At 57.5% G+C, this 13036-nt stretch overlaps 1 protein-coding gene across 3 annotated transcripts in view; it reads left to right on the forward strand.

Annotated features, from left to right (window-relative positions):
* Positions 1-8527: 8527 nt before the first annotated feature.
* The window catches only part of CAMSAP1 (calmodulin regulated spectrin associated protein 1), a 56289-nt gene continuing 51780 nt past the window's right edge, over positions 8528-13036 (forward strand). For all 3 annotated transcript variants that reach the window (XR_006210329.1, XM_042963451.1, XM_042963452.1), the window contains exons 1-2: positions 8528-8639; positions 8788-8947. Coding sequence is in view for 2 of the 3 variants with exons in the window: in XM_042963451.1 (XP_042819385.1) it covers positions 8788-8947 (160 nt within the window). In the remaining variant the exon portion in view is untranslated. The remainder of the gene's footprint in view (positions 8640-8787; positions 8948-13036) is intronic.

Consider the following 13036-nt stretch of genomic DNA (forward strand, 5'->3'; position numbering starts at 1 on the left):
GGCTTACAGACACCTCTGGGCAGAAAGTGGCATAAGCAGGGGAGCGGGTGGAACCCGAGGACGGTGGTGGCGCTTCTGCAGGGCGGGAGGGCACTGGGGCTGCGGGGGGCGGGGCTTGAGCTCGGGCCAAGGCACCTGGTGGGGTCGGGCCGCCGGCTGCTGGAAGAGAATTTGCTTCCTTCTGTCCTCGCTGGGCCCAGCACAGTGACCCACATGCTCACACTCGGAGGGGAGGGGCCCCGGGGGGGGGATGGGAGCCGGAACCCCGCCTCGGGTCTCTCCCCACAGCCCCCCCCCCACCAGAGCTGGCCAGGGGGGAGCAGGTCCCACCGCCCCCTCGGAGTCTGGATGGCTCCCGAACAAGTCACTGCTTCTGCAAACACACCCCCTCAGACGCGCACGAGCAGGTCCGGTTTGGGCCGTCGGGCAGTCTGTCTGCAATTGTGGCTCAGACACGGCGCGTCCCAGGCTACGCCTTCCAGCAACGCCCGGAAGCCTGTGCCAGGGGCTCCTTCATGTTGAGGAGTTATCTGGAAATAAAACCAAACCACGGAGCGGGGAGGCACCGATCCTTCCGGAGTGTGGTCGCGCTGATGCCTACACACGCAGCCCTGCTGCACCGGGCGGAGCCTCTCCGCTCTCTCCGCGCCGTGCCCTCCGACACCGCCAGGTCCCCAGCCACCCCCTTGCCGGACCCTCCCCTGCTCCGCCCCCCCGAAGCCCCCATCCACTGTCACGCGCTCGCAGAGGGGACACGGGCCTGCACCACCGGCCCTGGTGTCCGCGGGGAGAAGCCCCTCGCGGCTGCCCGGTCGTGGGGGCCATCGCAGGCCCTCCCGCTCCCACCCACCCAGACGCCTGTCCCGGGCCTCCTTCCGTCGACGTCCCCACACCCGCAGACCGGTGACCGGCCCCTCTCCTGCCCGGGGAGGAAGGACGCCGGCGACCGTCCAGCGTCATCGGGTTCCCCTCGCTGCACCAGTCCCAGTGTGTCTGGTACCCACTGGCTGTAGCCTCTCCCGCCCTGAAAACACAGGGGCCTCGGGGCACACGCACTGCCCGGGGCCACCGCTCCGTTTATCTGCCATCCTTTGCCCGGGGGGGGGGGGGGTACCTCCCCCTGCACTGCCTCTGCCAGTCCACACCCCTGCCCGTCAGGGGCCCTCAGGGCATCGCCGAGTCCCAGGCCCAGCTTCTCAGCAGATCAGCCCTCCTCGGGGATGGCTTCACCCCGGCCTCCAGGCCCAAACGCAGGACCCAGGCTGCCCGCTGCCCGGGGCGACGGATCCCATGGCGCCTCCTCTCCCCGTCACGCCCCTTCCTCCACGCCTGGCAGTGCCCTCTCTGCGCCCTCCCTGGGCCGCCCGGGGAGCTTTTCCACTTGGGGTCCAGTGGGCATCTCGGACTTAATGTGTCCAAAGCTGCACCAGCCCCTGCCCCTTCCCCCGGGCTGCTGCACCCTCCCTCTGCCATCTCGGGGCAGGGTAACTTGGCCTTTAGAATTCTCAGGACCAAGTCCTCGAACTGAGATGGAAGGGTGAATTCCCAGGACGACACAGATCACCAAAACCACCGACGAAGAAACAGACGATCTGAGCGGACCCCGAACAAGTGAAGAGGGAGAATCCTCGATCGAACACCAGCGACGGAGGGAAGCCTGGGTCCGGAGGCTTCGATGCTCAGCCCTGCCCGACACCTACAGAGGAGTGCACAGCACCGGCTCTCCACACACTTTCCAGAAACGACGAGAGGAGAGAACACTTCCAACTCCTCTTAGGAGGCCAACGTTACCCTGACACCACGCCAGACAAAGACATCACCGCACTAGGCCCGTGTCTCAGGAACATGGACACACGGCCTCCAAGGCAGCCGTGGTAAACCGGGTCCGGGAACGTGCAAGCAGACAGGTACACGGGAGCGCCATGGGCAAGACGGCCGAGTAAGACGCCCCCCCCCCCCGGGGCCCCTGCTGACCTGCGCCAAGGGGGCATCCATTCGTAGACAAAGGTGCCTTGGTGGGGGCTGTGGGGTCCGGCGCAGCCCCAGACAGAGGAGACTGGGGAAGGCAGACTCATGCCCCGGCAGCTGACTTGCCCCAAGCTCAGGTCCTGGCCACAGACCCCACAAAAGCTCATCCCCGGGCCTCGGCTACAGCCCCGTCCGACACTGGGCCAGCAGCACCACTGGCCAAGGGGCCTGGAAGGGGTCACTCCCAGCTATGCCTTGGTAACAGGACACAGACCTCATCCTGGCTGTGGACACCGGAGGGGCCCGTGACCGGGCCCGGCCCCCGAGCAGTCCTGCAGGTACAGGGACACGGCGGGACGCACTCCCATCTGTGTCCCCGAGATACTGAGGGGGCCCCACACTCGGCTGCAGCCCCTCCGACTGGCAGGGACCAGCCCAGGCTGCCCAGGAACCTGGCGGGAGACATACCCATCTGGGCCTGCAAAGCCGGTCTGCAGGCCTCGGTGGCGGCTGTGGAGCCTGGAGTGGGCGGGGACTCAGCCAGCCCATCTGGGGCCCTCCTGGTGACCTGGCCGGAGCCCTCCCAGGGATGTGGTGGGGGCACCTTCTGTGCACCTGGTGATGAGCAGAAAACACAGACAGACAGCTTTCTCGGCATAAGGACGTGTCAGCCCCCCGGCCGTCTTGTGAACAAAACGTAAGAGCGAACGTCACCGTCGGGGCAGGAAAAGGCCTAATCGGGACCCAGAGTGAAGACTGACCTGACCCAGTTATCTTCGCAGATCTGAACCCTTCTGACACTCGGGTCCTGGGCCGTCTGGAGCCAGAACCGAGGGCGCTGATCCCTGGCGCCCTGGGACCGTCACTGGCACGCGGTCACCTCAGGAGGACTTCTGCCCCGATTCTGTGCTGTGTTCCCCACTGTGCGAGCCCCTTCGTGAATACGCATGGACGCTTAGCTTAAAAGGTCCCCGGTTTCCGGGGGGCCTGGGGGGCTCGGTGGGTTAAGTGGTTAAGCTTCTGACTCTTGGTTTTGGCTCAGGTCATGATCTCACGGTTCGTGCGTTCGAGGCCCGTGTTGGGCTCTGCGCTGACAGAGCGGAGCCTGCCTGGGATTCTCTCTCTCAAAAAATAAATAAACGTTGAAACACTACTTCTCCAATTTTGTTGTGTGGGGAGACACTGCTCTGGGAAAGCTCCTTTACCCGTTGCAAGTGAAACCCTTCCTCTTCCTGTGTTTTGGCTCGACGCCCACCAGGAGGCGAACCCGGTTTCGGTGACGGTCACAGCGGCTTCCCGAGGGCCCAACCGCAGCCCCAGCCCCTAACCCCGCTCGTCCCCCAACCACTGCACTAGCGGAGGGGATCCCGCCGTCCTGAGCCAGGGGCAGCTGCGTTCGCCTGCCCAAACCAGTCTTTGCAGCCTGGAAGAGGCGTGTGCTCCGTTCAGTCCTTCAGAGCCGGGCACAGGTGAGGACTTCCGGACCAACACAAGCCACGGGAGTTCGTCACCACTAACCTGCCTCAGGACACAGGCAGAACGGAGCTCTTCAGGTGGGAAGGAAAGACTGCTAAGCGACAACACAGAAACAAATACAAGTGTAAGCCTCACGGGTAAAGGTAAGTATTTAGTCAAATTCAGAACACCCGACACTGTGATGGGCACGTAAATCACTCCCGTCTCCAGCGTAACACTTAAGACGAGGCAGTGGTACTAAAACTCACAGCAGGAATGATAATTTGTGAATGGATGCTCGATACGCAAAGGTGCGAAGTGTGACGTTAATGGCATAAAATGGGGGGGGGGGGAGAGAAGTAACAGCGTGGGGCTCTTGTACCTGACTGCTGACCGAAGGTGGGTTGTCACCTTAAAACACACTGTTTTGGGGGTGCCCGGCTGGCTCAGTCAGTGGAGCGTGCGACTCCCAGTCTCAGGGCACTGAGTTCGAGCCCCACGTTGGGCATAGAGATTACTTAAAAAAATATATAGACTGTCGTATCTTCTTAACAGATTAAAAAAAAAAAGCATACCACTGCAAAAAATAAACCACAAACGCAGACAGCGAGAGAGGAATAAAAGCACAAAATAATACAAAACGATGAACAAGGTGGCAATTCTGAGTTCTTACCTATCAATAATCACTTTAACTGTAAATGGGTTAAGTTTTCCAAACATAGGACATATCCGGGCTGAACGGATTAAAAAACAAGATCCAACAGCCCGCTGCCTCTAAGAGACTCACTTTGGCTCTAAGGACACACAAGGGCTGAAAGTGACGGGACACGAGAAGACATGCCTTACACACGGAAAGCCAGTGATAGCAGGAGAGGCTGTGCTCATATCACATAAGACAGACTGTCAGTCACAATTGGTCACAAGAGACAGAGAAGGTCGTTGTACAGTGATAATGGGGTCAGTTCATCAAGAAGATATAACAATGGTAAATACTACATATATGTGTGTGTGTGTGTGTGTGTGTGTATGTATATATATATACATAGAAAGGGTGTGTGTGTACCGAACACGAACACAGAGCACCTAAATATTTGAGATAAATAGTAACAGAAATCAAGGGAAAAACAGACATCAAGTATACAGGAGAGACTTTAATGCCCCACCTTCAGCACTGGATAGAGTGTCCAGAGAGAGTCGGGAAGGAAACAGTGTATTTGAACCACACTGTAGACCAACCCTCCAGGACAGATCACATGCTGGCCTACAAAGTGAGTCTTAAAGTGAAGGGGATTGAAATCACATCAAGTATCGTTTATGACCACCATGGCTAGAAATCAGTAACAGAAGGACAAGCAGAGAATTTACAAATACCTTGAAATTAAACAACACACACCTACAACCAATGGGTCAAAGAAGAAATAAAAAAGGAAATCAGAAAGTATCCCGAGACACACGAAACACAACATACCAAATTTGACGGCCTGGAACAAAAGCAGTTCCAAGAGGGACGTTTATAGAGACAAATGCCTACATTAAGAAAAAAGGAAAGATCTCAAATAAACACCTTAACTTTACGCCTCAAGGAAATACGAGAAGAAAAAGCTAAGCCCAACGTTAGCAGAATGAAGAAAGTAATAAAGATGATTAGAGCATAAATAAATGAATTAGGAACTAGAAAAACAATAGGAAAGAAATCAAGGAAGCTGGTGTTTTGAAAAGATAAACAGAACTGACAAACCTTTTGCTAGATTAACCAAGAAAAAAAAGGACTCAAATCAACAAAAGTATAAATGAAAGAGGAGACATTCCAAGAGACACCACAGAAATACAAAAGATCATAAGGGACTAGTGTGGACAACTATATGGCACAAACTGGATAGCCTAGAAGAAATGGATAAATTCCTGGAAACGTAGAGCCTACCAAACCCGAATTACGCATAGAAAATCTGGACACACCAACAGTGAGATTGAAAACGTCATCAAAAATCTCCCAACAAAGAAAAGCTCAGGACCAGATGGTTTTACTGGTGAATTCCACCCAACATTTTAAGGATTAACATCAGTCTTTCTCAAACTCTTCCAAAAATATTTAGGTACTCCCAAACAAATAATCCAATTAAAAAAATTGGCAAAGGATCTGGACATTTTCCCAAAGAGGACATATAGGGGCGCCTGGGGGGCTCAGTCAGTTAAACGTCGGACTTCGGCTCAGGTCGCGATCCCACGGTTAGTGGGTTCGAGCCCCGTGTCGGGCTCTGTGCTGACAGCTTGGAGCCTGGAGACTGCTTTGGATTCTGTGTCTTCCTCTCTCTCTGCCCCTTCCCCACTCACTCTCTCAGAAATAATCATTAAAAAACAAAGAAAAAACACAAGGAAGACATATAAATGGCCAACATGTACATGAAAAGGTGCTCAACATCACTGATCATCAGGGAAATGCTAATCAAAACCACAAGGAGCTATCACCTCACCCACCCTGTCAGAATGGCTACAATGAAAAATGGAAGAAGTGACAGGTGTTGGCGAGGATGTGGACAAAGGGGAACCCTGTGTACTGTTGGTGGGAATGGTGGCGCGGCCACTACGGAGAACTGTATGGAGGCTCCTCAAAAATTAAAAACAGAACAACCTTATGATCTAGCAATTCTATTGCTTGGTATTTATCCAAAGGAAACAAAACTACTAATTTGAAAAAATACCTGCACCCCCATGTTCATTACAGCATTATTCACAAGAGCCAAGACATGGAAACAGCCTGAGTGTCCATCGGTTACATTTTTATACACATATACACGTATATCCCACAGGCATGAATGAAATATACGAATACAGTCATAAAAAAGAAAATCCTGTCATTTGTGACAACACGGATAAGCCCCCAGCGCATTACGCTAAGTGAAATAAATCAGAGAGAGACAAACACTGTATGACCTCACTGACATGTGGAATCCGGAAACCAAACTCGTATAGAAACAGAGAGTAGATCTGTGGTTGGCAGGGGCTGGGAGGTGGGGGAAATCCGAAGATTTTGGTCAAAATCGTTACCAACTTACAGTTTTAAGAGGAGTAAGTTTTGGGGATGTAATGTATAGCATTCTGGCCATTCAGTACTTAACTGTACCCTTGAAGGTTGCTAAGAGAGTAAATGTTAAATGTTCTCAACACACACACACACGGTAACCAGGTGGGGTATGGGCATTAACTAACCTGACCGTGGTAATCATTTCACAATACGTACGTGTGCTGTGTATACACATGTACCAAATTGTCACGTGGTACAGCTTAAACTTACACAGTGCTGTATGTCAACTATGTCTCAGTAAAGTTACAAACAACGACGACGACAACAAAAAAACCCAAACCCCAAACTGATTTGTCACACTTGAAAAAAAAATTATATACTACGGCAAGGTGGGATTTGTCTCAGGAATTGTGAGGCTGGTTGAGTATCCGAAAATCAAATCAATGAAATATACCACATCAATGGGATGAATAAAAAGGCCTCACGGGATCATCTCAATAATCACAAAAAAGCACCGGACAAAACCTAACACCCTTTCGTGATAAAACACTCAACAAAACAGGAATAGAGGGGAAACTCCCCAACCTGATTAACGCAGAAAAGCCACATTTGACAGGGCACTCGGCAGTGGCTGACCGGATGCTTTTTGTCTAAGCCCAGAAACAAGACTAGGATGTGACTCTACCGGAGGCTGTGGCCAGGCCATTAGGTAAGAGGAAGAAATACACGACGCGGGGATTGAAAGGTAAGAGGTACGACTATTTTCGATCACCGAGGTCATCGTCTTGTGTGTAGGAATCAGGTTTAGGGATAGGCTGAAAAACTGTCGGAATTGATAACACGTCCATCAAGGTTGCAGGATACAGGATCAATACCGAGACTCTAACAGTCACCCTTGACCCCCATTCCTTCTCTCCCGCTCCAGGGTCCACATCAGGGGGCGGTGTCCCTGTTGAATTCCGTGCCCTGCCCACCCCCTCTTCCTTGACCTCGACGGGGTCTTTCACACGCTTTCCCCACTGTGTTCACAGTCACTCTTTGGCTGCCCATCCGGGGGAAGGGGTTGGAGCTCCCAATTCTGACCGGCCAGCACCCCCCCCGTCCCCAGCCCCTCTCCTAGTCTGGCTTTGGACTAGTAGGCGTCCCTGTCGCCCACGTGCCGGGACTGCCCGGCCCCCGCCTACCCTCACCCCCCACGCCCGCGCGTCTGTCCTCGGCCGCCCCTGCCCCCGGCGCGACCGCCACCGGGGCTCTCCGCTGGGTGCTTGTGCAACGACCGCGGGCTCCACGTTCGGGCTCAGGGCGGCGGTTCGCCGCCCCGGGATCCCCACCCAGGAAGCCCTCGCCCCTGCTCTCCGCGGGTCCTGGGTCTCTGGGCCTGGAGGTCTCGGGGGGAGGGGGCGGCAGAGGCGCGGGCGGGGTCGGTGCCCACCAGGCCCCCCTTCCCCCGCTGCAGGCTCGGGGTCCCCGCGATGGTGGGCAGGGCGGCCCCGTCAGCAGTGCCTCTCTCCGGAAGGGGGAGACGCCGGGGTTGTGCAGGGGCCGGGGGGTCGCCCTCCCGGGGTGGCAGTCGGCCCGTCGGACGGCGGCTGGAGCCTCCGGTGCGGACTGCCGGCTGCCGGGACGGAGGAGGCGCGGCCCAGACAAAGGGCTGCTGCGGAACCCGCCCGGGCCTGCCCACCAGCGCCCGCCCGCTCCGCGCGACCCGCGCCCGGCGCCCGGCGAGAGGGGCGGAGCCTCAGTCTGGCCCTCTGCGCGGGCGGCGGTGGGCGGGGCGAGCGCGGGGCCGGGGGCGGGCCGCTCCCACTGCGCGTGCGGCAATGAGCGGGACGAGCGCGGGCCGGAGGCGGGGCCGCAGATTGACCCACTGCGCGTGCGGTAAGGGGAGGGGCTAGCACGGGCCGGGGGCGGGGCGGAGGGCGGCACCCACCGCGCGTGCGCAGGGCCTCGGCGTTGCGCGCGCTCCCGCCGGTTGGCCGCCCCCTCAGCGGCCGCCGCCGCCGCCGCCGCCGCCGCCCCTGCCCCCGGCCCGCGCACGCGCCCCCCGCCCCGGCCCGCGGCCGGCCCGCGCCCCTCACCTCGCCGCCTCCCCGGCCTCCGGGCCTCCCGGCCTCCGGGCCCCCTGGCCTCCCGGCGCGGCCCCGCAGCATGCAGCAGCAGCACCCGCGGTGGCGGCGGCGGCGGCGGCTGTGAGGTGAGGCCGGGGCGGGGGCGGCCTCCCGGGGGCCGCGGTGCTCGCGGGCCCGGCCCCCTCGCGGGTCCCGGCGCAGCGAGGGGCGCGGCGCCTTTGTTGCGGCGGAGGCCGGGCGCCGCCCGCGCTGCAGCGGCCTTTTTGTGTGCAGATGGTGGACGCGGGCGGCTGCCCGGCCGGGGAGGGCTGGAGGAGGATGGAGGCCGCGCCCGACGGTGCCGTGGACATCGTGCCCCTGGACCGCTACGACTCGGCCCGCGCCAAGATCGCCGCCAACCTGCAGTGGATCTGCGCCAAGGCCTACGGCATAGGTGGGCCGGGGCGGGGGCGGGGGCGGGGGCGGGGACCCGGGGAGGGTCGGACCGCGGGGTCGGGTCGGGGTCGGGGGCCGGGGCGGGGCCGAGGGCGGGGTCGGAGCCCGGCGCCCGAGCCGCGGGTTGGGCGCACCGGGGGCTGGGGGCAGGGGCCGCCTTTGTGCTCAGGGTCCCGGGCCGCGGCGCTGTGCCGGTCGCCTCCGGAGCGGGCTGCGGCGGCGCGCGGTGCGGGGGCGTCTGCGGGGGTCCATCGGCAGGTGCCGCGAGGAGTGGGCGCGCTCCCCTAGCTGCCCGGGGGTGGGTGCGGGGCCGGGCGCGGGGCAGGGCGCGGGGCCCGGCGTGGAGTTAGACTCCTGGTGGGGCTGGAGTGCAGGGGTAAACCCTGGACGCCCAGCCGCTCTGGATGCGCGCCGAGCATCCGACGCGGAGTTTCCTCACGAGAAATCGGTCTTTGAACGAATTGTGCTTAATGAGCATCCTTCCTTCGGTTAATTCCCGTTCTGAAGAACTAGGTAACCTTGGTACTGGATCCAGTTCGTTAGGCCCTAATATGCTTAGTGGATTAAGACTTTCCTATTTCCAGCCCTTGGAATTTTACAGACCAAGTGATTCTCGTAGTGGCTTTATTAATATCTGGTGCTTTGTTTTGGGCACAAACTTGGGGGCTGATACTGTGTAATCTTCTGCCTTTTAATTTGAAGGCTGTTCAAAGATGGCCTTTACTCTGGTGCAAACATGCCTGTTTCCAGAGTGACCCTGATCTGGAGAGGGCCCTTTGGGGAGGAGTTCGGCGGACCCGGTTTGAACACTTGTGGAGCAGGGGTGCCCTGTGACAGGGTCTCGCCAGGTGGCATGGTGGCCGGGGCCGTAGGGAGGCGCCCTGCAAGTCCCAGCCATTCCATGCGTTGCCCCGTTTGAAGCTGGTTCGTAGCGCGTAAGGAGAGTGCTTTCCTAGAGTTTGCGGTTGACGATTTTTGTTTATGGCTCCGTGGAAAACTGCTCGGTTTGTGTGTTGTGTGGTCCGGTCCGCTGCCACATCCGCGAATTTCGGTGCTTTTGGGGGAGGCATGGAACTGGTACAAGTTACATAGGAAACTGTACAGTAAGAGGCAAAGAGGAACGCTGGCGTGGCCCCTTGGTGTCGGGCAGTCAGGTTAAGGACAAGCAGGTGCGCGTAGTCCTTAGCGGCCTCCTGTTTCGTGTTGGCGGTTGGTTCCGGTTCACCACCTCCGCCTCCGTCCCTAAGCTACGTCGTGGAGTCCTACAGGTTCTTGCACCTTCTAGAACACTGCCTTCTTACCCGTGACGTTCGGAGGCTCTTCCCAGCTTCGTACAGGGTTCTTGCTTTTCCCCCCTGCGTAGTGTTTCACTGGAGGCCCGTTCACCGTCCACGGGCGCCGGCCGGTCCGGCCCTTTGCTCTCGGGCACACGGTGCATTCTTGGGCACAGCTCCTGGGGCACATGTGCGAGGTGCTGGTCCTGTATGTATTTTTAAGATTTTACGAATGGTTATGACAAGTTTCTGGTGGTGAGTGCTGCATGGACACGAATACCTTTACAAAGCGCTCTCTGTTGGCTTTCCGTTTTTTTGTTGCGTTTCACTTCGGCACTGCACGTGGGATTGGTCAGCTATCTGGCAATGAATGTGCGCCTCTCAGGGTTGGTCTAGTTTTACTTCTCGCCTTAATACTTGTCGGCTCGTCAGGTAATTGACTCAAAAACTCGTGTTAAAATGGGCCTTACAGTTTTGAAATCGTTAAAGGTGGGTATTTATAGAACGTGAGTGCGTGGGGAAGGAGAGTAGGTGCCGTCTGAGCATCCAGGACTGGTTGTACGTTGCCCATCGGTCACCATCCTGTGGCAGCAGTGTGCTCATCGAACTCTGACTTTGGGAGGTCTGGTTTCCATTCAGTTTCCCTGAAGGAGAACGTTTTTCCATTCTGTACGTCGATTCAGAAGGGCAGCAGGTGCAGTTTTTTTCCTAGTTGAGAGTCTCTTTAAGTTTACAAATCTGGGAGATCCTAATTCGCATGATCGAGAAGACTCACCTTGGCTGAGCTGAAGCGATTTCACGTATGTCATTGGTGTGGAGGTCACAGCCTGGGTGGAAGATTCGGTGTTACCAGCACACAGTCTGGTCTCTGAGGACAGCAGAAAGGTGGAGGGGGGGACTTTGACAGGACAGTAGAGACCCCCCCCCCCCCCCCCCCCGCAAAGTTGCTTTCCTAATCCAGGGGCCTATTCTTTGTTTCTTCTTTTGGACGTTTCCCTGTGTGTCTCCGGCTTAGTTTCCAGCTAATTAGACATGGTTCTTTCAATCAGCAGCTTTAATGGTGAATCAGCGTTGGGGGTGGGTATGATGCTGAAAATGGCTTCAGTATTTTACTTGTGTAGTTGTCGTTAAGTACGGAAACGAAACTGACCGGCGCTTTCCCTTTGTGTGGGGATCGAAAGCGAGCAGGCTGGTAGGGTGAGGTGCACGGAGGCGCCCTTCATGCTTTGTGTTGGCCTTTTGGGAGTCTCTCTCGGTGTCTCCTGGGGTATCCTCTGGGCCAGTGCCTGCCATTTGTAGCAAGTGAGGAGGCTCAGGAGAGTCTCCTTGGCCAGGCCTGTGGTGGCACGTTTCGGTCCGGGAAGGTTTCCTCCGGCTCCCGTCTCTGGTTGCTGCCGCCAGGACTGTGGGCCACCTTGTACTTTTAATTTTCGATTTTGCGCCTCCGTTTTCGGGGCAACTGTTGTTTTACTGGCGACGCTTAATTATTTCTTCTTTTTAAGAAATAATATATCGGACGTGTTGGAAGTTATTCATTTAAAAGGGTCTGCAAGAGGGGTGCCTGGGGGGCCCAGTCAGTTAAGCGTCTGACTTCGGCTTGGGTCATGATCTCGCGGTTTGTGGGTTCGAGCCCCGCGTCGGGCTCTGCGCTGACGGCTCGGAGCCTGGAGCCTGCTTTGGATTCTGTGTCTCCCTCTCTCTCTGCCCGTCCCTTGCTCGTGCTACGTCTCTCAAAAATAAATAAATGTTAATAAAGAAAACAAAAGTGTCTGCAAGAAAGAGTAGAATCTGGGGTGCCTGGCGGGGTCATGAGTTCAAGACCCACCCTGGGCCTAGACTTTACTTGAAAGAAAAAAAAAGTGTAGAACCTGTGCAGCTGGAATGTTTTGCGCTGTCTTTCTGGGTGAGAGCTGTAACACGTTAGCAGTTTGAAGGAGTGGCTCACGGCACTACCTCTCCTACAGAGTAGGGGGGCCTGCTGCGCTCCTGCTTGTTGATTTCAGCCCACGACCTTAGAAACCTAGGGGCGTCTAGGCCTTGGTTTCGGGGGTTAAGGGGAGGGTGGTAGTTTCTGTTACCTTTGGAGGGAAAAACCAGCAGGGAAAGTGCTAGACGGCATTCTGCTGTTTGTGGACCTGTTGCTATGTAGCCGAGTGGTGGTGACTTACCCTCGAGGAGCCCCGGAAGCTGAGCCGAGGCTGACCACAGCTCCCCAGTCCACCACCCGAACCGGGCAGGGCCGTAGGGGCCGCCACGGTCAGCCTTCCTTTTTTGTGGGCAGCACACTGGGGTGGAGACAGGCTATGGGCCGTCTGGAACCCGCTGCTGGCAGGGAGTTGACACTCTTTCCCCCTCACTCTTGCGTGGGAGTAATCAGACAACTGACTCGCGTGCATGCCGTGCGCTGGGTGGTCACATGGGACGCTCTGGCCGGCACAGCCGTGAGGGCCGTCAGCAGTGCAGCCGCCGTGGCCTCCCCGCCCGGGCCGCGAGAAGAGCCTCGTTGATGTTGGGAGCGATGTCTCTCTGCTGTCACCTCCCGGGCTCAGCACCTGGCTTTGTGGCAGCGACCTTCGGTTAAGATGAGTCGTGTGCGCGGGACCCCTCTCCAGGCCCCACAGCCAGAAATGGAGTGCGGCTGCCGGTCTCGTCCCTGGGCCAACGGGGAGCCTGGGCCGTGTGAGCCTTGGTGCGGAGGCCCTCACCCGTGAGCAGATGGTCGCTTTTCACTTGGTGATCCACCCGCATTACTGCGTTACGAGCTTAGAGTGTGCTTTTTGATGGTCTTTTGTCCTTGGCGAGGGTCGGGTGCT

The sequence above is a fragment of the Panthera tigris genome, chromosome D4 (assembly GCF_018350195.1).
Source record: "Panthera tigris isolate Pti1 chromosome D4, P.tigris_Pti1_mat1.1, whole genome shotgun sequence".
NCBI classification, from domain to species: domain Eukaryota; kingdom Metazoa; phylum Chordata; class Mammalia; order Carnivora; family Felidae; genus Panthera; species Panthera tigris.